Below are 23,623 nucleotides of genomic sequence, written 5' to 3'. Positions count from 1 at the left end.
AAATTTCAGGCTTGACAATAAATTTCTCAAGAAAAGAAAAAAAAATATTAAATAAAAAAATCAAACTTTTATTTCATTAAATAAAGTTCAAGTAATAAAATCCTGAAACCACCATTCGGGATATCCGAACCCAAATTTAAAATAAATAGCAATTAAACAAATAAACAAATGAATAAATGGGAAAAAAACCATCAAATTTCGAAATGCTAGACTCCTTAGTCAAGCCCTATCGAATGAACCTAAGGGCGGAAGTGATAACATGTCCAAATGGTGTCTAAATGACCGGGTCACGGATCCATTTTAGCATTTTCCGGTCTATCTTTACCTTTACCTAAAAATATGATAGGAAAAAGATGAGTAATAGGTGAACGACCCATTACTGGGCCCACTAGGTGATCTACACATAGTGTGCATAGACATAAGGGCACACATAGTAGGCGTAGGTATAGACATAAATATAAGGAGCGAACTCGAGGACACGCTTCCATAGGTAGTGACTATGAAGGGACATAGATATATATGGTGACCCCAAGGGAACATCATAATATAGGCATAAGGTGTGAACCCGAAAACTCACGATAAAACGCTAACAATGACACAATCAAGATCATAAAGTATGTTTAGGTGCCCGTACATTCTCACAATTTATCCAACAAACAATCATTGCAAGAGTACAAAGTAACGATATTCCATGGCATAATCATAAGCTTCCACTCCCTCCATCAATTGTTAACACCAACTTAGGTTTGAGGGTGAACCGACGGTAGGTATCTCAATTTTTATGCCCGAAAGAAGCGTGAAGTATTGTTCCTCTTAGCCTAGCTTGGTCTTTGAATTAAATCCCTATCAAACCATAATCGAAACAAATTCCCAATTAAAACCAAAACTCAAAACTTATAACCATTCGGAAGATCCTCGAGATCACAATACTTACCCAATACGAGGTTTATTCCAAACTCACTTCCAAGTTAAGTGCCGAAACTGAAAGTATCAAGAATTACGACCTCCTAAGTCATTAAGTAACCAAAACCAAAGTTAAAATTTATTGGGTATTCAAGACTAAATGAACCCACGTCTAAAATATTCAACACCATACCCACAAAGTATGTCGAAAACGCTCAAAGCTCACCGTCGAAGCTGCTGGATAGTTTTGAAAAACGCCTCAAAATTTTGATCCGAACTTCAAAACATTATGGGTAATTCAAATTAGATCAGAAATTTATTGGACACTAAAGAATCAAACAAGAATAGACCCGAAACGTATCCGAAACGACAAAATTCGAAGAACTCCACGAGAAAAGGAGGCTCTCGCCGACAACGCACGAGGACCGGCGGTGAACGGCAGCTGGAAGAGGCTTGCGCGGCTGTTCGGCTCCAGGCGTACGCGAATGGAAGCTGGCGACGTCGATTGGATCTGGGCGGCGGGCGCTGGAAGGCGGCGGGCGCTGGAGGCGGGCGTCATAGGCTGGCGGCTACGGCTGGGCGTTAACGAGGGACGCGCCGCGACCGGCGTGAATCTGGGCGTTAGCGGCTGGGCTGAACGTGGGGTCCTCGCGCGGCTGGGAGAAGAAGAGATTGGGGTCTGGCGGCACGCGGAGGAGGAGGAGAAGAAAATTTAGTTCTCATTTTTACTTGCACGCATATCGGAGACTCCAATATAAATCCTTAGTAATTAAATATATATATTTATATAATTTAATTCCTTTAATCTTTTTAACTCCCCAAATCTCTCAACCAAACAAACTCCAAACAAATTCATTATTTCCAAAATTCAAATAAAATTCTAATTAAACCAACCATTAATCTAATTAAACCATAATTTAAATTCAATTTTCAATAATGGAATTAAATCCATATTTCTCACCAAGATTGATTTGAATTAATTTACCTCCCAAAAAGAAATAAATTCCAAAACCCTAAAATTCAACATACAAATCTAAAAAGATGTAAGATAAATAAATACAATTTTCTTGAAATTTTGGACCATTGCAGATGTATGTAATCTTTCCCAAAGTTTAATCTTTAGTGGAAGTAAAAATTAGGTGTAAGATTTTGGGTATTTGAGATTTAAAAAGATTATGTACGATCTTGGTCTTGGCCTGACAAGAAAAAAAAAAAATCAATAATTTAGATGTATGATAAAAATAAATTAATTTTTTATTCGAATCTCGGGTCGATCTTGACCAAAAAGGACCAAGAAAAACTATTTTATCAAGTTCTCCAAAAGGGTACCAATTGTGAAAAATGAAAACATTTAAGAAATATTTTTGACAATTTCTCGAGATCCAAAGCTAAGGTAACCAAGAGTCAATAAAAAAATCTCAGTTCATAGCTCTTCTTAATATAGATCCAACCAAATCCTTGCAACATTGTTCTACAAACGCTTCTTTAAGTATTATGGATTCTAGAGAGAAAGGAGTGGTATTAAGAAATTAAAATAGACCGTGAGAATCCAATCGGCACGGGAGACAGGATTTAGGAGTTGGTTGGGAAGGGATGATGAGAGAATAAGAAGAAAAAACACCTTTTTTCTCAATCTCACCCAAATTCCAATCTTGGCGCCAAGAGAGGATCGAAGATTGAGTTCATTGCTTTTGACATATTGGTTCTTCAAAACCCTAACGATGAAGAAATTTGGAAATCGGAGCCTATTACGACCAAAGTAAAAAAAAATTAAAAGAATATAAAATTAATAAATTAACCAATCCAACATACCACCTCATTTTTTCACTAGTTAACAAACGATCAAATTAACTTAGGGACCATTTAGTACCAATTTTTAAATTTCGAAGATCAAAGTATCTTTTGAAACTTTAGAAACCAACCAAGTAGATAAACTTCAAATCTTACTAACCAAAAATACATTAAGGCAATAGTTTATTATCTTTGCTCAAAAGGTCAAATTACATCAGACACCAACCTCATGCAAAGAAATATTTCCTGTAGGTCCAGTAATTATATAAGAACTACTCATTAAAACATAAAATACCTTAAAACAACTCCTCCACCTTCAGTGCTAAAGCTAAACTGATTTGGGGAATTAATAACCCATAATTTATAACCTTAGTCCTGCTATCAAATACAAGCTTTTATTCCCTTGTTTTATCCTTTACCACAAGTAGACGACAAACAGACTAATTTACAAATAAAAAGAAAAAGAAATTCACAGAGCCTGGTGAAATGAAAGCACACTTGGTGAATCAATTCTCACTATGATATCATCCTCACCACCCGATTCCTCACTTGAATCATCCCTTGCATTTGTCTCATTAGGAACTGGTTTTTCTTGTGGCGGTCGAACAGTGCTTATTGGTAACTTTCTTGCATCAAGCCTCTTCTTCAATGTTCCAGCTCCTTCTGATTTGATATATGGAAGGGGAACACCTTTATATGAACCAATTGCAGGATTTGACAGGCTATGAGATGATGGTTCAGCAATATTGCCGGGAAAACTCTTAGTCCGCTGACGAATATCAACCTTGAAGGAAAGATATGATGGAATAAAAACCAAAATGAATGACTGAAATACTGTGACAAACTAAAAAACTACAAGGATACCTTTTACTAAGTAGAGAAACAAAGAGTGCTGAAGAATAATTAAGGCAAATCGTAGAATCAAGAATCGACTAATATCTCATCAGAAATTAATCTTGATCTTATCAAATACCCAACTGGAAAAGAGCGCCCTTACATTAGGGGGTTTATTTAGAGTGAAATTTGATATATTAGAACTGAACATACCATGCTACCGTATATGCTTAGTTGCATGGCCTTTGCAGACAAGCTATCAGCTGGACGCTCAGTTCTTTCAGATTTATGCTTCTGTGGTGGTCTAGGCTTGGAAAGCAGTTCAGGCCAACTCATAAGACCAGAGTGATCTCTGCTTAGAGATCTTTGAGGGTGATCAACAGAATGTATAAAAGATGATGACCGATTTAGAATGTCATCTGATTGAAGGGCAGTCATGTCAAAAATGATTACTCTTGATCTTGTTTCAACTTCATAATAGGAGCCTTGATGAGAAAAACTAGAACCACTCATCCCTGTAAGAATCGATCAATAGCAAGTCTTGACCACTATTTCTTTCTTTTAAAAATTAGAATAATAAATCAGAATATACATCCATTGTGAGGAACATAAAGAATTACCCCAGGATCGAAGTCATATCAAATAATCTGTATCAAGTGCTTCACTATTTATCATAACCAAATAAAGAGATTCACGGAGAACTAGTTTAGAAAACCCATTAATTACATGTAAAAATACAAGAGTTGCACATGCACACACTGCTAGAAAGCATACTAAGGAATTAACCTTAATCCAAATGACAAAGCTGCCATGATAAAAGAATCCTAGATTATATAAATGAATAAAATGAGATATAGCCAACAAACTAGATGACTAGCTCAGAGATGCATCTTGGTTACAGAATGCTATCTTCAGTTACCTAAACATCCTAATGTACACAATCCCATTGGTCAAATTGTATGTGAAAACCCACATAGCTAGCGATGCTCAGCCAATATTATAGCTCTTCTTGTCCATGGGACCACGTCTGAAACCTTATGGAGTTTTGACTGGAACCAGAGGCAAATTCTCATTACACATTTTTTAATGTTTTACATCTCAAATCCACCTTCAACAAGGCTGCTAGGAAACTCAATTATTGTTGGTATTTCTCTCCAGTTTGAGGGAAAGATAAATTTCAGAAAGGATTACTCTAGCGAGGATCAACAGTTGCCTTTAAGCTCCACCCAACTTTTCAATGGTCAACAGCACTCCTATTCAAGCCTAGTAAGAGTATCTACTTCCAATAAAGATTTAACACTTCATATCACTTGAAATCGTTTCTCATAACCTAGCTTATTCACATGGAAGTATGTTCCATCTCATACACCTGATCGTTCAAATCTATTCAATTATATATAGGCACCTCCAATTTTCTACTCTTTGTAGCTACTTTGTTTACTCCTAGTACCAGGTCAAGCAATTCAAGTTTTTTTTTTTTTTTTTCCTGAGAGAAACCAACTTCCACAGAAACTACTCTGTTAGACCCCCAATTATATTGAAATAGAGGGGTAAAAAGGGAAAAGCTTATGTAGTGGGGAGTATAGCCTCATCCAATAGCAAGAGAGTGGATCCCACGGTTAGTTAGAGAAGGAGAGAGAAAATGTATATGTGGGAGGAAGTGAAGTCAGGTGGGTAGTTTTTGGCTTTTGCTGAAGTTTCTTCTCAAGAGGGTGAGGAGAGAATCCTTGCTTCCGTGTGAGGCTGGATCTTGTAACTTGCCTTAGGGAAATTCTTTCAATTGAATAAGATATCGATACCTATCATACTCTTACCATTTGGTTCCATCGGGTCAGAGGACTTAATAGTGTAGGGAAAAGTTCAACATTTAACCCTGTCCATAAGTTAGTGGGTAAATTTTAAGCTTAAGCTTTTAATTATATCAATTTAACCTCAGGTTTCTTATCGAAAAGGGGGAAAAACCCTCTAAACTTGAAAAAGATGGTACAATTAATGCACTTAGTTACGTTTACATTTTCTTAAAGATTTGCGAAGAGCTATAAACATTTTAATGGTTGGATGAGATTACTTTTTTTAGCTAGGAAGCACAAACACAAAATACTCTCTTTTTGGCAAGGGGTCAATGTTAGACACGTATCGGATATGGATACGAATACGTTTGAATTGGACATGCTTCAAACATGTATACGTGAAAAGAAGTGTACTATTTTGTTTTTATTTTTTTCAATTTTGGACACATCAAGGACACACATGGAACAAGTCCAACGTATATACCCTATGTCAACCTATAAAAATTTAACCTTGCCTACTTATCTTATTATAATCAGCCCTAAACTAAACCCAACCTTAAAAACTCATTTGAAAGATTAAAAACAATTATGGGGGAGGTTCAAGCTACTAATTATTACAACACATTAAATCTTCATGCTAAATGAGATGTCTTGTTTTATTGAAGTATAAAATTTGGTAGTAGTATATATACACTTTTTAAAAAAATAAAAACATATCCCCAACATGTCTGTGTCCTGCATTTCTACAAACTAGCACATTGCTATGTTCGTGTCATATTGTTTGTGTCTATGTTTTTTGGTTTTTTAAGTATTGATTATTTCAATTGTGTTGAAGGCTTCTAAATTGTTGAATTTGGACATTTTGTTGCTCAATTCGAGTGTTTTTCATGATTGAGCTTGGACATTTCCATGACATGGTTTTGAGTGTTCTATTAGTTGAATATGTAAGATTTAGTGGTTGGTTTATGCAATTCTTTTAAATTACGTTTTGAGGATAAATTAATTGCAAGTTGGAACACTTATTCAGGTCTAGAGTTCTTTCTACCAGCTCTATTTATAGTTTACGTCATTCAAACAGCATACAACTATAGTTTGGTTACCTGAGCTTTCCATATTATGGAAGCTCGGATTCCTGTGCGACGAGAACAATACAGCAGGTGATGCTATCAGTTCCTCTTGGATGCCATGACTTTTGATAAATCCTTCTAACAAAAGGCCAATAGAATGGCGTGGAATTTCTATTGTTTCTCCTGCTATATGCGTAGTCATTACTGACCTTTCAACAACAAGAACTCTGAAATCTCTCATTTCCATTTTCTCAAATACTTGTGGAAGCAAGAGTTTGGCAAGAACAATGGAACTTTCCTGCAAGAAAGCCAGACCAAAATAAGCATTGCCAATTCTACTGATACATCATAAATAAAAGCGAGCAATATGCCCCTTACACACAATAGCTTCAATTCCTCTGTGAGATCTAAATAACAGGATATTCGAAGGGGTGAAAGTCCAATATTTATCGTTTGACATTTGATAGGGAGTCAGGATCCATAACAACAGTACTACAAAAACAAAGTTCTGTGGTCAATGGTAATACCTGCCACAAGAAGTCTTCAACCGAAGGATCTGATCTAAGTATTGAAAGAAACTTGTCATGTTCAATAAAGAAAGAGAGAACAACGGAATCTGTAATCATGTCACAGAGGCATGGCTTCCCAGTAAGCAATTCATATAGGCCCAAAGTACTTCCATGAGTAAATGTGGGGTGCAAGGAGAACTTGTTTCTCATGCTCTTACTTACCCACTGTAAGGAAAAATAATCAAAATGAAACAAAGGAAGAGTAAGTAAAATTTATGTGGTCAAATTAAGAAATGTGATAAACATGATAGATATAGAAAATCCTCTTACCTTTACCACTCCGTTGGATATAAGCCAAACACCACTAGGCTTTGAACCTTCCTTGTAAAGTGTCACACCACGTAGTTTCATCACTTCTTTTGTTGAAACTTCAAGTGGTTCACGCACTAAAGGAGGAAGTGCCCCAAGAAATGGATGGGCACTGATCAAGTTCCGCATTTTTGGAACCTTTAACAGAGGAGGATTTCTTAGAAGCCTTTTCAAGTCAGCCTGCAAAAATGAAGCAGCATATCGTGAACAAGGATTGGTAACTACAACAGTAAACGAGCGAGAGAAACATCAGAAAAACCTGAACAGCATCATGAAGATGCAACATCTCTTTCTCTTCTAATAGGCCAACCTTCTCAAGATTTTGGACATATTCAATTAAATGGTTGAGCACTGAATATGTTACTTGTCTGGTTTTAACAACACGCAAAACCTGAAAAGAAGTTTCCAAGTAAGCATGTTATAGCAACTTGATAAGCTTATAAATCATGAAAAGGTAGCCAAGAAAAAGGAGCAAAACAAGGTAAACACATTCTTACTTCACTTTATAGCAATCCAACCCTTGAAACTTAAAGTGAAAAGGTTTGGATATTGTGGAGAAAGAAAGATAATAATGGAAAAGTAATACCCAGGTAGACAAGAAAATTAATGAGCACCGGTTCATTCCTGCTAAATAATACTTCAAACTCATAGTAAGTAGGAAGGATTCGTAGAGCATAAACCAAATGGACTTTGCATAAGAGGAGACAGTAGACACCCAACATCAAATAGCTGTATAAATTATGCACATATATGAGAGCCCTAAAGTAACATATTGTAACATTACAATTAAAAAAGAAAACAATAACTTAAGGCTCCACATGATAATGGTTCATTATTAATTCTGTTTTTAAAACTTTTACTTGTTTCATTCTAAATTTTTCTTACTAAGGTTTTCATCTTTCAGTTGGGTGAAGATGAAGACCATGGCAAGAAAATGCAAATATTCCTGACAATTAACTGAATACAAAAAAATATTTCCAGTTGGCTAAGAGATCATTTCATCTGTTGCTAGAAAGGGGCGAGAAGCACTTACACCAAGTAAAATGCAAGGGTAAGAACTGAGTTCCACAAATAATCAAAAGGGGACCACTTTGTTAGTGAAGATGCAGTTATTCCTCAATTCTTTTAACCATAAAATTAAAAAAGCTCTACAAGAAGCTCTACATGTATAAAACTACAGAAGTTTTTTTTGACATGATGGACCTCCAAAATGGAACAAACAAAAGGCACACGTGTTCCAACCAAAGATAGCCAAAACGAAGGACTGTAGTTCCTATAGCTAAGATATTTACAAAAATATACATGTCCAGCGCTAACCTTCAACTTGAAGAAAATATGATAGTCATATCCAACTTGATACAAAAATAATTTATTTGTGTTAGTAAAATATATCACTTTAGTCTTCATTTATCTTATAGAGACTAAGCCTTGTTACATTCTCACGCAGAGAATGATAGTCAACTTCAATTAGTTCACTCATGATATTCAGGATCAGTAGTAATATGAAAGGCGACTTGATAGTTACATCACAGTGGCCATCCAAAATCACATATCCCAAGCATGTTCACGTAGTCTGCCAATGTGCAATACTGAGTGCTGAAAGTAGCAGATCCGGTGCTTTGTACCCATATAATGGGCAATCTAATGAAATGTTGATCCTTCACCTATCCTGGTCTTTGATTTCTTCTCTTGAAGTCGAATATAGAGCGAAGGAATGTTGGCTAAGGCTATGAGTTAATATAAATCAAAAGTGACTAACAGATATGATGGATGGAATGTTTTTTTTATAATTGACCTAATTCCACATAATCATAAAGCACAATATCAATCATAGTTGGCTAACAAAATTAAAGAGAAAGGACCTTATTAGGACTGACCATGAATAGCTCAGGAAACAACCATACCAAAGTTACAAACCTGAGGAAATGTCTCACGAACATCTTCTAGAAACTTTCGTGCTTCTTCACCCTCAGCCTCACTTTCATTAATTACAGTAGAAGCAATATCACTATCACCTGAAATATCATAAACATATATGTTTGTACATCATGTTGAATGTAAATTAACAGTATAATTGTTAAAGTATAGGATTCCAAAGGTCGAGAAATTTGAACAAAGATCTAGATTCAGAGCACATCAAGTGGCTCAAAGTAAGAAACAATCATAAGTAAATAACAGAAACCTCATGATAAGGTTACAAATTAAATAATGGGTAATTGCAATAGGTAGCAATTTTAAGACTAATAATTAAGTACATAACAATTTTTAAAGAATTGTAAATATAGCAAAACCTATCAGTGATAGACTCTATCGCTCATAGACCCTTCAAGTGATATAGTCTATCACTGATAGATTTCGAAAGTTGAATCTAAATTTTGCTATACATACAAATTCTTTTGCATTATGCTTATATTTACTAATAATTTAGGCCTGATTGTTATGTTTGCAATTGCCTCTTAAATAATTATCCCATATTGATATAGCATAGGGATTGCTATGATGCTACTATATGAGGCACAAGTAATCCCTATGACGCTACTATATGCATGGTCATCCAGGATTCTCATAATTATTATCATAAACCACATATAAGTGCTCGAATTGAATTCTTTAGAAACTACTTGAGAAGAAATATATCATTCTTAAAGGCATGCTGCACAGGAATTATATCCTTTAGTTTAGAATACTGGGATAGCCATAGGAAAGCAGGGAACGGAAAACCTAAACAAACAATCCTAGCTTTCGCAATGGAAGCCAATTAATTACCTATAAACTCATGAAGCTGCTGCCTTGCAATTCTATGTGCACGGAGAAATGCAGCACAAATATAACATCCGGATTCCAATCTTTCCACAGTGAAATATGTAATCAACTTCTGAGGGAAAATGCTTGTCTGAAGGAACTTGTAATAATTTGGAAAATGGACGTTAGCTTTTAAACCTTTCCAATCACATAAGGGCTCATTTGCAACCTGATCAAGGGCTTCATCCACAGATTGCATCAAGATATTTGCAGTACTTTGTGTTATCCTTCCCTCATCAAGCATACCCCAGTAAGCAGCTTGAACACCTAATGACAAATGATTTTTTAGTTACTTGAGACATGACATCTTATACTCACATGGAAGTAAGTCTAGAAACACAAAAGACTCACCATGGGTGAATTAAGTTTTATGGATATTGAACTTTTTAATCCTTTTCAATGGTGTGAATACTCTCATCTCTTTTAAGGATTATAGTGTCTCTAGAGTCCACACTAGTCACTAATCGGATATCCTTTTTGTAATCCACCAAAGTTTTTATCATACCTTTTATTTTTATATATATTTTATTCATCAATTTTCATTTTTGTATAATAAACCAAACTTCCATTGAGAAAAAAAGGGAACACAAGGACATAAAAAAAGGCCCACAAGAGGGAACCCACCAAGAACTCCAATCAAGTAAAATAAGATCTAAAGAATAATTAGAAAAAGTCTTCAACACTGATGCCCAACGAGAAATATAGAACCTGACAAACATTACTAAGGTCTTGCTCTATCCCTCTAAAAATTCTATTATTCCTCACCCCTACAAACCCCACAACATCGGATGAACATCTACATGCCACAAAAACTTCTTACAAAAATCACAGAATGTTATGGCATATATAGATAACTAAACTTGTACTAGATATAGGTGTATCATAATTACTCCAACGATGTTCAGAATATGTTTGAAGGAAATAAATCAGAATATGTTTGAAGGAAATAAACACATCAATATTCAAAGAACATAGAGAAAATAACTAATCAAAATTACTCCAACGATTTTAAGAAAATGAAGAGCTCTCATCATTTCAAATGATATTTAAATCCTGAGTCAAGTATGTCAACTTGTGATCTTTTCAGCTGTTAGCCTTAACAATTTGCAGAAAGTATTTTTTTTTATTTATATCCGATCAAGCACAAGCACAACAAAAGACCCAACACGGATGTTACAATACACAGAAAGGAGATCAATGAGAAGATTTTCACAAGGAAAAGAAGAGCAACAACTCAGATAGAAGACGTCAACAAAAGAGCTGCGAATGTGCTTTCAACAGTCAGGACCCAGTCATTTAGCCGCATCAGGCTTATGGTCCTTGGTTCATACATGTTAAAGTTCTAATATTTCTGAAGCTGTTAGAATTTAGCCCATTCAGCACCAACCATAGACTTCACGCATAAGGCTGAGAATCAAGCCCACCTTATGTGAAACTTATGAGTTTTATCATGTATTCTTTCTTATTTTATTTTGATATATTCATTTATTTTTTTTATTCTTTATAATTTTGTTATTATTATTATTATTATTATTACTATAAGAAACGTGACTATGAAAGGCATATTTTTCTTTCATATACTGTAGTATTTATCTAGTAATTCTTTTTGCTTTTGTAAACCGAAGCTTATGTTCAACAACTCCATACTTAGGGTAAATATTTTCTTCTTCTTCTTCTTCTTCTTCTTCCTCTGCCACTTCTCTATTTAATATGCTCGTTAATCTGTATCCTTTGAAGTTATAAGTTTGATCCAAGAATATTATACTTATACCAAAACAGAAGTCCGAATGTATTACTATGAAATGAATCCAATTATGAAAAAAATGTTGTTCTATAAAACCTTATAGATTTTCACCAACAAAACTTCCGAAAATACTATCCATAGCTTCCGTCAGATTTTTGTTACTCCAAAGTTTTCATCAAATGAACCTTTTAACCTGTATTGATAACACTAAATTGAAGGTGATGAGATTTTGTTTTGGCTTGAAAAGGTTAAATCAAGAAAATGACATAATATCTAAAGTTTGCATATGGTGTAGTGAAACAAATAAATTAGACAAGCAGTGCCAGGTGTAGCAGCATAAGCTAACTTTACCATTCAAAAGTCGCAGACGAATGTCTCTCAAATTCATAGAGCGAACATTTTGATCGCTTTCAAATGCATTGTGCGGGTGCAGTGGTTCCCCCTCCACGTGACTGAGACTTGTAATATGTCTTTTAACTGTAGCCCAGTCAGCAGGTCCCAATTCCTCATCATCTCCAAGATCTCCAAAGGCACCCAATGCTTTGTTCATCATCTCGTATTTTGTATAATCCAATATGCGTTTCTAGAATCATTAGACAAAAAGAAGCTCATCAAAATGTTTGTAGTGTTTGTTTGATGGGAATGAGAATGAGGGAGTGAAAGTATGAATAACAAATCAAATTTACCATAGACATTACTTAAACTTTTGGGTCCAGTAGTAGTTTAGCATGGTATCAGTATCTGAGTAGAAGAATTTATCTTCAAACAACTTTAATAATATTTCCTGTCCAATTACTTTTGATAATCACGTGTTGAATCTTGTGCTAATATTCAAGTCTAAAAGTGAGGGTGAGGGTTTTTATCGGGCAGTCAGTCAATTTTTGGACTCAAAATAACACCAAAAACCGACATGTCGGCAACTGTTGGCAGGTAAGTTTTGGAGAGTTTTATGATGCCAAGTCAGCAACCGAACAACCACAGTTGTGGCCAAAATCAACCTGAAGTGAATACTTTGGCAAACTACCGAGAACGAAAAAAATCTGTGAAAAAAAAAGAACGGTAGAGAGAAAGGGAGAAGAAGAGGCGACTACCACAAAACTCAAGCGCCTTCGGTAGCCAAGTATCCAACTTCAACTGCATTTCCCTTGTTGCCATCGGCAAATTAAAAGAAAGGTGAAAACAAATTAAATAACGAAGTCGGTCAGTTTTGGTCAATCAAGTTGGTTTTTTGGGTGTCGTTTGATCATCCCTAAGTGAGGAAGAGAGTGAAAATATAAATGAAAGAGGGAACAATAAAGTATGAATAAGAGAATTAAATGGATGGTTGAAGAATTAGATTGGCGATCTATATGGCTACAATGGAAGCAGTCAGATCATCCCTGCAAGGCATCTATCTTGTAGTGAACTTTAAATGAAGAACTTAGATAATGTATTCCTTTGTATAAGATTGAATAATCCAAATGTTTACCAATAAAGAACTGAAAAATGTAAAAGCATTATTAACAGAATCTTACAACTAGTAGACCAAGAGACAGAAGATAAAACCAAAGGACTCCATAAACGTGGGGAAAAAAAATACAAAAGCTGCACTTAGAAGATCAAACAGAGTTTCACCTTAGCCACGGAGAGCTTGTCCATGTGCAGAAGATGTAAAATGAATTGTGTGGTTGAACCATTTACAATAAGTGTCAAGAATACAATCCCACCCGTGAAAAAAACAAACTGTAACAGAGTACCATCAAATTTGCAGGTCAATATGTAATCCTCAAGTCTTCTTCAAAGATCAATATAAAGTCAGAAAGGTGTAATGCTCCATCTACTAACCAGAGTTCCAGTTTCTGAACTGATGTACAATGATTGGTCGCTTGATCGCTGAAATAACAAGACTTTACAAATAAGGAGAAATGAAATAACACATGCTAAAATATTGGGCACTGGAACTGAATAATATCATAAGAATTATTGAAAATTGAAGCAATTTACTTAAGAATTATTGAAAACTGAATAATATCATGATTCAACAATTTATATAGATGGAAATAGTCTGTGAAGAGATTCATTTGGTCCATCGGTTACTTTCACACCTTTCCTTCGGTTTCCTATTGAGTTAAAAATCTCAAGATCAATAATTTATAACGTATCGTTTTGATTTTTTAGTTTTTTAATCCTAGTGATTTGTGAAATAGTTTAATTGTCACCATCAAAATCAAAATTCTAGCAATTGGGAAAATATATTGATGAGCTTACTTATGTGAAAAGATGATCAGTTTATAAACACATATCGAAGATATTAGCATTGATTTGAAAACTTGCCTTAACTGACAGTGAAAGTGACAGAGCAACAGCTCCACGCAGACCTGACCATATCAGTATTGTAGCTTCTTTCCAATCCAAGCCATATCCAAAATACCGCAGAAATGGATATAGTACTGCAACGACCATAAATCGAGAAGCTTGCACGTATGCATAAAGCAGAATGAGGAAGCCCCATGAAGTTCCTGAAACATAAAAATAGAAGTATGAGCCTAAAAAAAAAATTTAATTCACACAATAAATATATATAAAATAGAACATGCAAGCACAGGTTTTGAAGAACCATCTTCTCTTCTTTATCAATTTAATAAAAGTATTAGTACATGAAAACCACATAATACTTTTTATTGAATATTTATTTAAAAAATTAAAGAATAAAATGGAGTACCAAAAAAAAAAAAAAAGCCCCAATAAATATGAGTCCAACACTAACTATAAAAAGGATTCCAGTCCAAAAGGACCAATGTCATAAATACACAACAGTGTAGTAACCAACGCCCATACATAAGCACATGCTATTAACACTATGCATTCATTATACATTCTCAACTGAGTCTTACCCTTACTCTCTTCCTCAATTTTCTTTTTCCCCTTTCTCTTGTGCTTTCTTATTTCTTATTTCTTTTTTTGACCCGACATGAAATCCCCATGGATAAATGAAAAGGAATAAAAATGTTGAAAGGATACAAATTCCAAAAAGAAGGGAATATACGTTTTCTAACAGATAGAAGTGAAAAGATAATTAAAAAGAGAGAAACATAGCCGGGGATATGCACACGAATTTATACAAACATCCTTCATTTTCTGCGTCATTTCTAATTGATACAGTTTATTTAGGAGTAATGTTGTAGTTCCTTTTGAGTTTGCTTTTGTTGTTAGTTTTTAGTTGTTAATAGTCAATTCCCTGACTGCAGATATGGTGGTGCATGCTGTTCCAATCAAGGTTTTGGGTTTGCAGAAGACAGGAGCCGACCATGCTATTTTGGAAGTTCTGATGCATTGGGATGGAGGATATGCAACTTAGGAGTGTACCAACGGTGTTGCTATTTAGTTTACAGAGTTTCCCCTTGAGTACAAGGTGACTTTTTTGGTCAGGTAGTGACTGGGCTTGACAAGAGTGAGTTCTATCATAACCATCCTCTTCAATTCCCAAGTGACATGGGGATTATATCTCTACTAGTCAGAAAAGGAAAAATAACCTTTTTTGAAGTGATATCTTTACCATTATCAAGAATTCCCTCGCTTCCAAGAACTCCTTCGGCAATAACAACTCCACTGCAAAAGAAACTTATTAATTATTTTATTTGGAACAACTGTGGTAACTCTTAGCAGGAAGTAACTATTTGTTAAACACAGTGAAGAAAATTTAAATAAGAGATTAGAATTAAAGGACATATTATGGAAACTATCACACACTACAACTGCTTTGAAGGCAAGAAGTAACCTGGACTAACTAGCTCGTGGGTTTTATTTCATCAGAACCAACTAGCTTACGTATTAGACAGAGAAAAATAGGAAGATTTACTACTCAACATTGAAAATGCAATGAAAAGGGACTAGCTCATGAGCTATAAAGTCCTAAAATGATTTAGAAAAATAGGACAGGTCCTATAAAAGGACATATTTTAAACTTCTAAACAAATAAAGGAGTCTTTGGATTTGGTTATACTTCCAAAAAAATATCTGAAGTATTGGGCTCCAAAAGGCCTAGAATTTATTTATTTTTTACCAAGCCCCTAAGGAGATTTTGATTATAAATAAGAAGCTTGTACTCATATTTTATGCAAGAGAGTGCAATAGAAAATAAGTGAGAATAAGACATCTTGTGGAAGTGTGTGAAGGTGAGGGTATGTAAGAATGTCTCTTCTCGAAATGTTCTTACTGGTAATTTCTTTTTATTTAGTACAACAAATGTAAGGTATGAAAATTTGAACCTCCGACTTCAAGGAAAAGAGTACATGCCAATTATGGTTGAGTGATGCTCATGTCGGCCTTCGTACTGGTATTTTCAAAGTAAAACTTCTTTTTTAAAAAAATTTAAACCTATCTCTTCTCTCATATGTGAATATCTTCTACATATTATTACTCCTCGATCCCAAATAGGAACATTTCATGACTGTTCTTTTCCAAACTTTGGATTCCTTCAAGGCTTCAACAAATGGAAAGATTCCTTGGGCGGCCTTTTCCAAATAAGTTTAGATGGTTCTTTGATCTCCATCTGATCTACAATTGAGGAGGTTTGTGCTATTGTTCCTCTATTGAGAAAACTCGTGATTAAATCCTTTTAGCAAAAAGAAACAAAATTTTCAAGTCTAGGGATGCTTTCTGCAACTTGCGACTGGGGATTACTAATTCTGTTCGGTAGGATCAAGGATGTGCTTTTCTCCTGAAAAACAAGCATAAAGCTACTTGATTCTATAAGCGTCCATGTATGACCATCGTCTCTAGATGGTTTTCTCTGTTAAGCCCCAAAAAACTTCCCATCTGCTGGAGAAATTATGGGATCATGTAGAAGACATTTAGCACAAAGGAGAGGAGAGAACAGAAAGGAAAAAAGAAAAATAAAAAAATACAAATATGGACATTTTGAGAGAACACACTCTTGCACTCTTTTACCCTCGGTCAGCTGCTTCTTTACTCACACAAATTCTAAGCCTCGCATATAACAACCATATGCTAAATCACTCACTTACAGCTCCAATGCCTAAACATTCATAAGTATTAGATCATATCACATTCACAATCTTATCGACTATTTGAGTCGAGGATAATTTCCTTGCAATCAACAATTAACGTGTTCGTCATTGGCATATCAACACAGAAAAGAGGAGGAGAATTCACAAACCAACCAATTGAGTTTGCAATAAAAATGATGCATCTACTCATGCCAACCTTACTGTTATCACCAAAGAAAGGCGAAACAAGCATGCTGAAGTCAAGCTCTCACCTCAATATGAAAATTAACGTATTCGCTATGTAAGCAACCATTTCCCTGGAAAAAGATCATTCAAATAAAAGATCAGTCCCTTTTTTTGCAAGTAAAAATGAAATGGATGTTACCTTGTATATACATAAACATACATATGTGTATGAAATGTGGAAATATTTTACAATTAATAATATACAACTAATGCAAAATGTTTTTTTTTCCCATAAAAAATATACAGTCATAACCAAGATTATTTATAATGACTATTAGGAATACAAAATTTAATCCATGTTTATTTATAAGTATTTATCACTCTCACATATCGCAAAATGGATATGTGAGAGCACTAAATTCATCAAAGATCATAAGAAGAATCTGTTCATGTTACATGAATCTCTGAAATTGTGAAAGATAAGCTTTTTATTAATATGATAAAGACAAGGTAATAATCATAAAGGCATAATATACCAAAAATGATGTAAGCTTTGTTGACCGTCACCCTTAAAAGCTGTTCTTGCAACTGCAGCATAAAACCTAGTAATAGATTGTAATCAGGAAATATAGCCTCGAAGTATAGATTACGTATAATCAGGCAAATAAACTTACATTCCTAAAGTCATCACCGTCAAAACACCTGAAACATCAGCTCCCTCTTGAGCCTATCATAAACAGAACAAGAATCCCATGAAAGAGAAGAGGAAGAGCCCAGAAGAATTAAATAAAATAAATGATAGAAGAGAACCAATTTGAAATCTTGCTTCTATAAATATTCTTGATAACAGTTTGGTAAAAAGTATTAAATTCTTAAAAAAGAAAGAAAGAAGAGAGATATATCAACAGAAACACATAGCACAAAGACTCCTTCAGCGGAATGATGCTTTGATCGTCTTATGAAAAATATAATTAATTAATCAATCTCAGCACATTGTGGTATTCAAGAAACCAAAAAAGAAAAATACAATAGGGAGGGGAAAAGAGTCACCAACCCAAACAAAAGGAGTTCAGAGAAAGCTATTCCAATTAGCTCCAGCTTTCTCTGGAGGAAGACTTCATTGAATTCAACAAGGCTTCTGATTTCAGCAGGAGTAGCATTTAATCAGAGAGAAATTACTTGGCAACTGAAGTGCTACGCTATTTGAATATCAAAGAGGCATATAAAGAAGGGGATTTATGAACTAATTTATGAAGTAATTACATCAGCTACTATAGAGGCTCCTCACAATGAGATTAATCCGAGTATTGATAGTCCTAGTTTCGAGATTATCTCATCAAAGATCATTTTAAACCTGTTGAGTAGTTCAATGCACCTATCAATGACTTAACAGTATGGATTTCTTGATATTCTTTAAGGAAGTAGGGTCCTGGGATTTCTTTATTTGAAATTAAGCCAAAAGTATTAAATGGGATCCAATGGTTCTTTTAAGTTAATATGTTATGATCTGATCAAGTTTGTTCCTTCTTCCATTTATGCTAAAAATTTACAGTCACGAAGATGATTTTATGGTATACGAAGGGGAGAGTATTTACGGCCTTACAAATCTGTTTGGCAAACGATTTCCGAGTGATAAGAAAGAAGAATCTTTGTTTTTGACGTTCTCAGATCAATACATTAAAACAATGGAGGTTGGAAGAGATTACTTCTTTGAACCTTGGTGGTATGGGAATCATTTTATTTTGGCAAGCTTTTCAAAAATATGCTCTCCAAAACTGTTTAGGATGGATCTTTGGTCTCATTCTTTTTTCTTTTTCTTTATCTCTTTTTTCTTTTTCATTATTTTTTTTTAATCATCATTGGGATGTTGTTATCCTTTGTTAGTAGATTGGTACTTGATGACTTTTGTGGGATGCTGAAATTGATGCTACATCATTATTAGATATCTTGGAAGCAACAGAGGTCGAGCACTTTAAAAGTTCCTTAGGAATGGATGGTGGATGTTTCACGGCATTTACTGTTAAATCTTTGGAGACTTTGTCAGAGTAGCCCGTCAAACTCACTCAAATAAACAGTACTATTGAACCAGACAAAACAACAAGCAAGATAACCAAAAACAGATTTTGAAGATATATGAAAATAAAGAGCCCCAATAAAATCAGTATTCTTATTTGGATTATGCTCAATAGTGCTCTTATTGGTGCAGTAGAAGATAATTCCAGCTTCTATAGAGGCTTGTTTTGTTTCCGAGGGTGCTCTTGGTTTGGGATTTTGCAGTCAAGAAATCATTTCATTGTTATGAGATGAACAGAATCAAATATTTTGATGGTGTAGCTAAGTTGGGAAGAGTTGTTCGACTTAGCCAAGTACAAGGATTTTAATATTAAAATTAATTGGGGTGCCTTTAGAGCCATGCTTAGAATGTTTCTGTATACTGTTTATAAATCTCTTTCCAGTCTTCGTAAGAGTTCATGTCTTTAAACATTTTTGTCACTTATCAACAAAAGGTTTGTATCTTGTTCAAAGACAAGTAAAATTAAACTAGGAAAAATACAAGGGGACCCCAAAAGGATATCAAGATTCCAGTTTTTTGAAAAACATACTACGATTATCATTTATGACTCTCAGATTCTTATCCCTCCAAATAAAACTGGGCAATGTTGTCCTTAGAGCCCTGAGAAAACCACCACTCTAAACCAAACACCTTTAGCAGCCTTGTCCAACATTCACAGGCTGTCTATAACTCTAAAACAGGTGATTTTGGTCCTTAGCTTCCCTCTTTCGCAATATATATATACACACACACACATATATATATATATATATATATATCATATTCAACTGAATGGAACATTCAAGTAGGTAATTTCTTTTTGACTTCCACAACATTAAACCCCTGAGGGACAGGGACTGGAAGAAAATTTTACTTTGTTTTTAGGACATTTAGTATCGAGAACATAATTAGCTTTTTGTGTAAAGAATACAAGATTTTGAGGAGAACACACCAAAGCAGTGTAGCAGTCTACCCACAGTCATTATCTGTTTGCTTGTTAGACTTGGGACAAATAATTTTACAGTAAAGTAAAAAATTCGGCTCACTCCCAGTTTCAAGTTCTGAAAGTTGTCTTTTTCAAGTGCAAGTCCCACACCCAATACTCATCTTCGATCTCTTTGTACAACAGTTAGAATGCCCAACCAAAGAGCGTAAAGAAATTAGTGTTAAGCAGTTAGTAGACAACTCATGAGTCGGTCTGAAAATTCAAACGTTCTCCTTTAGCAAAATCAGAGCAAACACTAATTAACTAGATTCCATAAGCTTGAAATAAACATTCACATGCAACTAGTACTTGTCTCAGAGTAAACCAGCCAGGAGGAACATTGCCATTCTTCTTATCAGTTACCTAGTGCCATAAGGAGTCTTCCTCCATTAGAAAATGCCAAAACTATTCAGCGGTATATTATAGGTTTCTTAAACACAATACATTGAGAATTAATTGAAACTACTTCTGAAGTACTACACAATTCCTTTCAAATAACAGTATTTTCTACTATTAGTATCATTACTAGACTAATTAACAGATACATCATTCAGAGTTGATAATAGTATGAACACGAGAAAGAGTGAGAGAGTAACATACAGTGAAGTAAGCAATATAGCTCACAGCTAGTGTTAATGCAATCTCTATCACTGTGTCGTTGAAAATGAACCCGAGCCATAAAACAGATGCAATCCCAAAAGCAAGACCAATTCCCAAACTGATTATTAAAACACCAGGCAGACATGATTACAAGGACCATCTGATAATAAAGTTGATAAAAACTATAATTGCTTGCACAAATGATCGAATAAAATAAGAAGGAAAATGGTAATAAGAAGCTTGAAATCAAAACATGGCGACCAACTAAGAGATCCATATGGCCACACGCCCGTGCACCAAAATTTGAATTAGCAGATTGTTCCTAAAAATTAGCTGGCCTAATTCACAAATTGAATAAGGAGCAAATAGTACATACGCTCCCAATGAGACTTGTATGAGATATTTGATTATAGCTCCCCAGTTAAAGCTCTTTCCAAGGACCATTTGATAAAAGAGTTGATAAACCACAATTGCTGTCCTGGATGTCGAAAATAAATATATTAAAAGAGGACCAGATTAATGAATAGATGACATGAAATGTTTAGTCTGCTCATAACCTATTAATATAACAACTTATTTGGAAAGTAGTTGATTTAAATGATAAAAGTTGAAAAATAATTCAAAAACAATACCCATCATTCATCAAGGATTCTCCTTCTATTATCGTATTCAGTTTTTTACTTGCTCCTAGCTCTTTCAATAGAGCTACAACAGCCACAGGATCTGTGGCACTCAGAAGTCCCCCAAGTAACAATGATGTTTTCCAACTCCAATTATATGGGAAAGTGAGCTGCAGTAAGGCATAAAAAATTAATGACATAAAATAATCGAAACTATCTTAACTCATAGTCAACAGATACCTTGAAAGCAGATCCTAGCAAGAAGGTTGAAATTAAAACCCCTGGACCAGCCAATAAGATCATCTGGGCCAAGCATCTCTGCAACCAAAAATATACTTAGCAAATTGTACCTAAAAAGATAACTACGTAAGTTGATGGAAGGATGTCCTTGTAATTACGTAAGCTGTTATATCTGTAAATAAAAGCCACAAGTTGTAATGTTAGATGAGTTAGCAACAACTGGACTACTGTAGCTGTCGAATTGCCACTTAACCAGTAGTTTAAAAATGTCATAAACCCATTTAGCAATTCATATACAAATACATCAACGCAGATTAATATAAGTGCTCAACCACTACAGAGAGTCAGAAGTTCTAAGAAGACAAGAAGTCCATCCGGAATGAATTGCAAAAAATTAGTTAAAGAAAGTGGCCGTTACACAAAATTATCTGTTGAAATGAGTATAGTTCTCTTGTCACCAAACAAATTTAAAAACAGAATAGCGTTTTTAAAAAGCTTGAATTAGCACCTTTATTTGGTGCACTTCCATTGAAAAGGAACTCTCGAACAGCAAAGCAGGGAGGAAAACAGCCAGTAATAGATCAGGATCAATTTTTGCCCCTGCAATTTAGATGCATCAAATCTGTTTTAAGAGCTGAGATTGTTACAGAAAGCACTTCAAAACTCATGATGAAGTGACTAGAATGAAGAGCAAAGAGACGAACTTACAGAGACGTATGCCGTCCCCTATCTTTCCCAATCGATGATGTGTGCCATATTCTGCGGATTATTACAGTTCGAGGAAAGAAAAGCATCAAGTGAGTGGTAGTGGTAGGAGGTGCTTGAGAAATCATTAATTAAAAGACTTACATACATAATATATAGCTCGCAGAATTATCATTAAAAAATGCAGTAATGAGCCAACAAGTGATAACATAATCTTGCCAGCAATATTTAAATCAATCTCAGATTTTAGGCATCTATCATATCCTTAAAATCAATTTCAGTCCTCGACTCCCAATACATAAATTATGTTGAGTCTACATACTTGAATTTATACTTTCACTCTTTATTCAATCAGTTGAGTCGATTTTCCTACGATCTACTCTCTTTCCAACCGGTCAAACATTTTCCATTTCTTTCCCGGCAATTTACCTCACTGTTTCATCTTCAAAGAAGTTGAGTTCGGAACTCAAGTACGAATTAGAAAACAATAAGAAGTTAAATTAAACGATTAAACGAGAACTGTAGAACATGTAAAATGTCTTGATCAAAACCGACTATGAAATAATGAAACGATTAAGATTCCAGATATAATGGAAACTGAAAATGATCAAATTACAGCAATAGCAACAATAAGCGAACGAGAGTCAGCAGAAAATGAGGAAGAACATAAAAATGTGGGAAAAGAAGAGTCGCGAACCAATGGATCCAAGAACTATGCCAAGAACAAGCAAGGCAACTGTATAAGGAACTCTGGTGCCTCGCAATAGGTGTCTGCAAGCAATTCCAAGCACCAAACTCAGTCCAACAAACAGCACAGCATCAGTTGGATTCCAATCAGACGAGCCAGTGGCTCCCTCTTCCAGGTCCCGATGTGGAAACATGTCCAGCAATTCTACTCCCGCCATTGATAGATCGAGCAATCACTCTGTTTCTTTCTCGTTCATCAAATTTGATAAACGAGATTTTGGTTAGAGATTATGTATGTACTCTGATATTCACAGGTCTTTCTTCCTTTTTTTTTTTCTACTCTCCCTCCTCAGTCGCGGCAGCTGAAACATGCACAAAAACAGCCGAATACCAGACATTTATAATATCGTTGATGGAAACCCGGAAAATCATGGTGATATCAAACTTTTTTTCCCTTTTTTTGGACATAGATATCAATATTACGAATATTATAATAGAAAGTAGAGGTCATCGTTCAGGGTTTAAAGGTCATATGTCACCATTCATATTATCTATTACTTATTTATGTTTGGTATCTATCTAAGTCTATATCCTCATTCCCATTTTGCCTATAAATAGTGGCATTTGGTAGATCTTAAATCACACATAGAGAATTTCACTTCCACTAATTTTCATATTATTCAATTTCATGATTTTGGTTATTTTATATTTTTAATTATTTTATTTTATAATTTTAGTTTTTATTTATTT

At 34.7% G+C, this 23,623-nt stretch overlaps 1 protein-coding gene and 1 long non-coding RNA gene across 3 annotated transcripts; both read right to left on the bottom strand.

Moving 5' to 3' along the window:
- Nucleotides 1-220: 220 nt before the first annotated feature.
- On the bottom strand, nt 221-1,668 carry LOC120067858. Its single transcript, XR_005479033.1, has 3 exons — nt 1,097-1,668; nt 935-1,007; nt 221-843 (listed from the first exon to the last, which is right to left on the bottom strand). It is a non-coding gene; the product is annotated as an uncharacterized LOC120067858 (long non-coding RNA).
- Nucleotides 1,669-2,867: 1,199 nt separating this feature from the next.
- Nucleotides 2,868-23,317, bottom strand: LOC120067857 (sodium/hydrogen exchanger 8). Of its 2 annotated transcripts, XM_039019461.1 has the most exons (23): nt 22,884-23,317; nt 22,190-22,240; nt 21,990-22,081; nt 21,482-21,559; nt 21,254-21,411; nt 20,998-21,099; nt 20,622-20,739; nt 17,658-17,710; nt 17,520-17,585; nt 17,070-17,114; nt 15,345-15,397; nt 14,123-14,307; nt 13,634-13,681; nt 13,424-13,531; nt 12,161-12,392; nt 10,030-10,332; nt 9,181-9,278; nt 7,523-7,654; nt 7,225-7,443; nt 6,913-7,119; nt 6,419-6,683; nt 3,742-4,043; nt 2,868-3,478 (listed from the first exon to the last, which is right to left on the bottom strand). In XM_039019461.1, exons 1-23 carry the CDS (start codon nt 23,089-23,091, stop codon nt 3,164-3,166), a joined length of 3,438 nt encoding a protein of 1,145 aa, XP_038875389.1. In that variant the 5' UTR covers nt 23,092-23,317; the 3' UTR covers nt 2,868-3,163. The 2 variants fall into 2 exon arrangements, with proteins under 2 accessions (XP_038875389.1, XP_038875390.1); XM_039019462.1 differs by lacking the exons at nt 21,482-21,559; nt 21,990-22,081; nt 22,190-22,240; nt 22,884-23,317 and having other exon boundaries at nt 20,998-21,094; nt 21,254-21,390.
- Nucleotides 23,318-23,623: the final 306 nt, after the last annotated feature.

Source organism: Benincasa hispida, chromosome 12 (assembly GCF_009727055.1).
Source record: "Benincasa hispida cultivar B227 chromosome 12, ASM972705v1, whole genome shotgun sequence".
Classification (NCBI taxonomy): Eukaryota; Viridiplantae; Streptophyta; class Magnoliopsida; order Cucurbitales; family Cucurbitaceae; genus Benincasa; species Benincasa hispida.
Note: the sequence above shows the minus strand (reverse complement) of the source record. Positions and strands in the feature narration are given on the sequence as shown.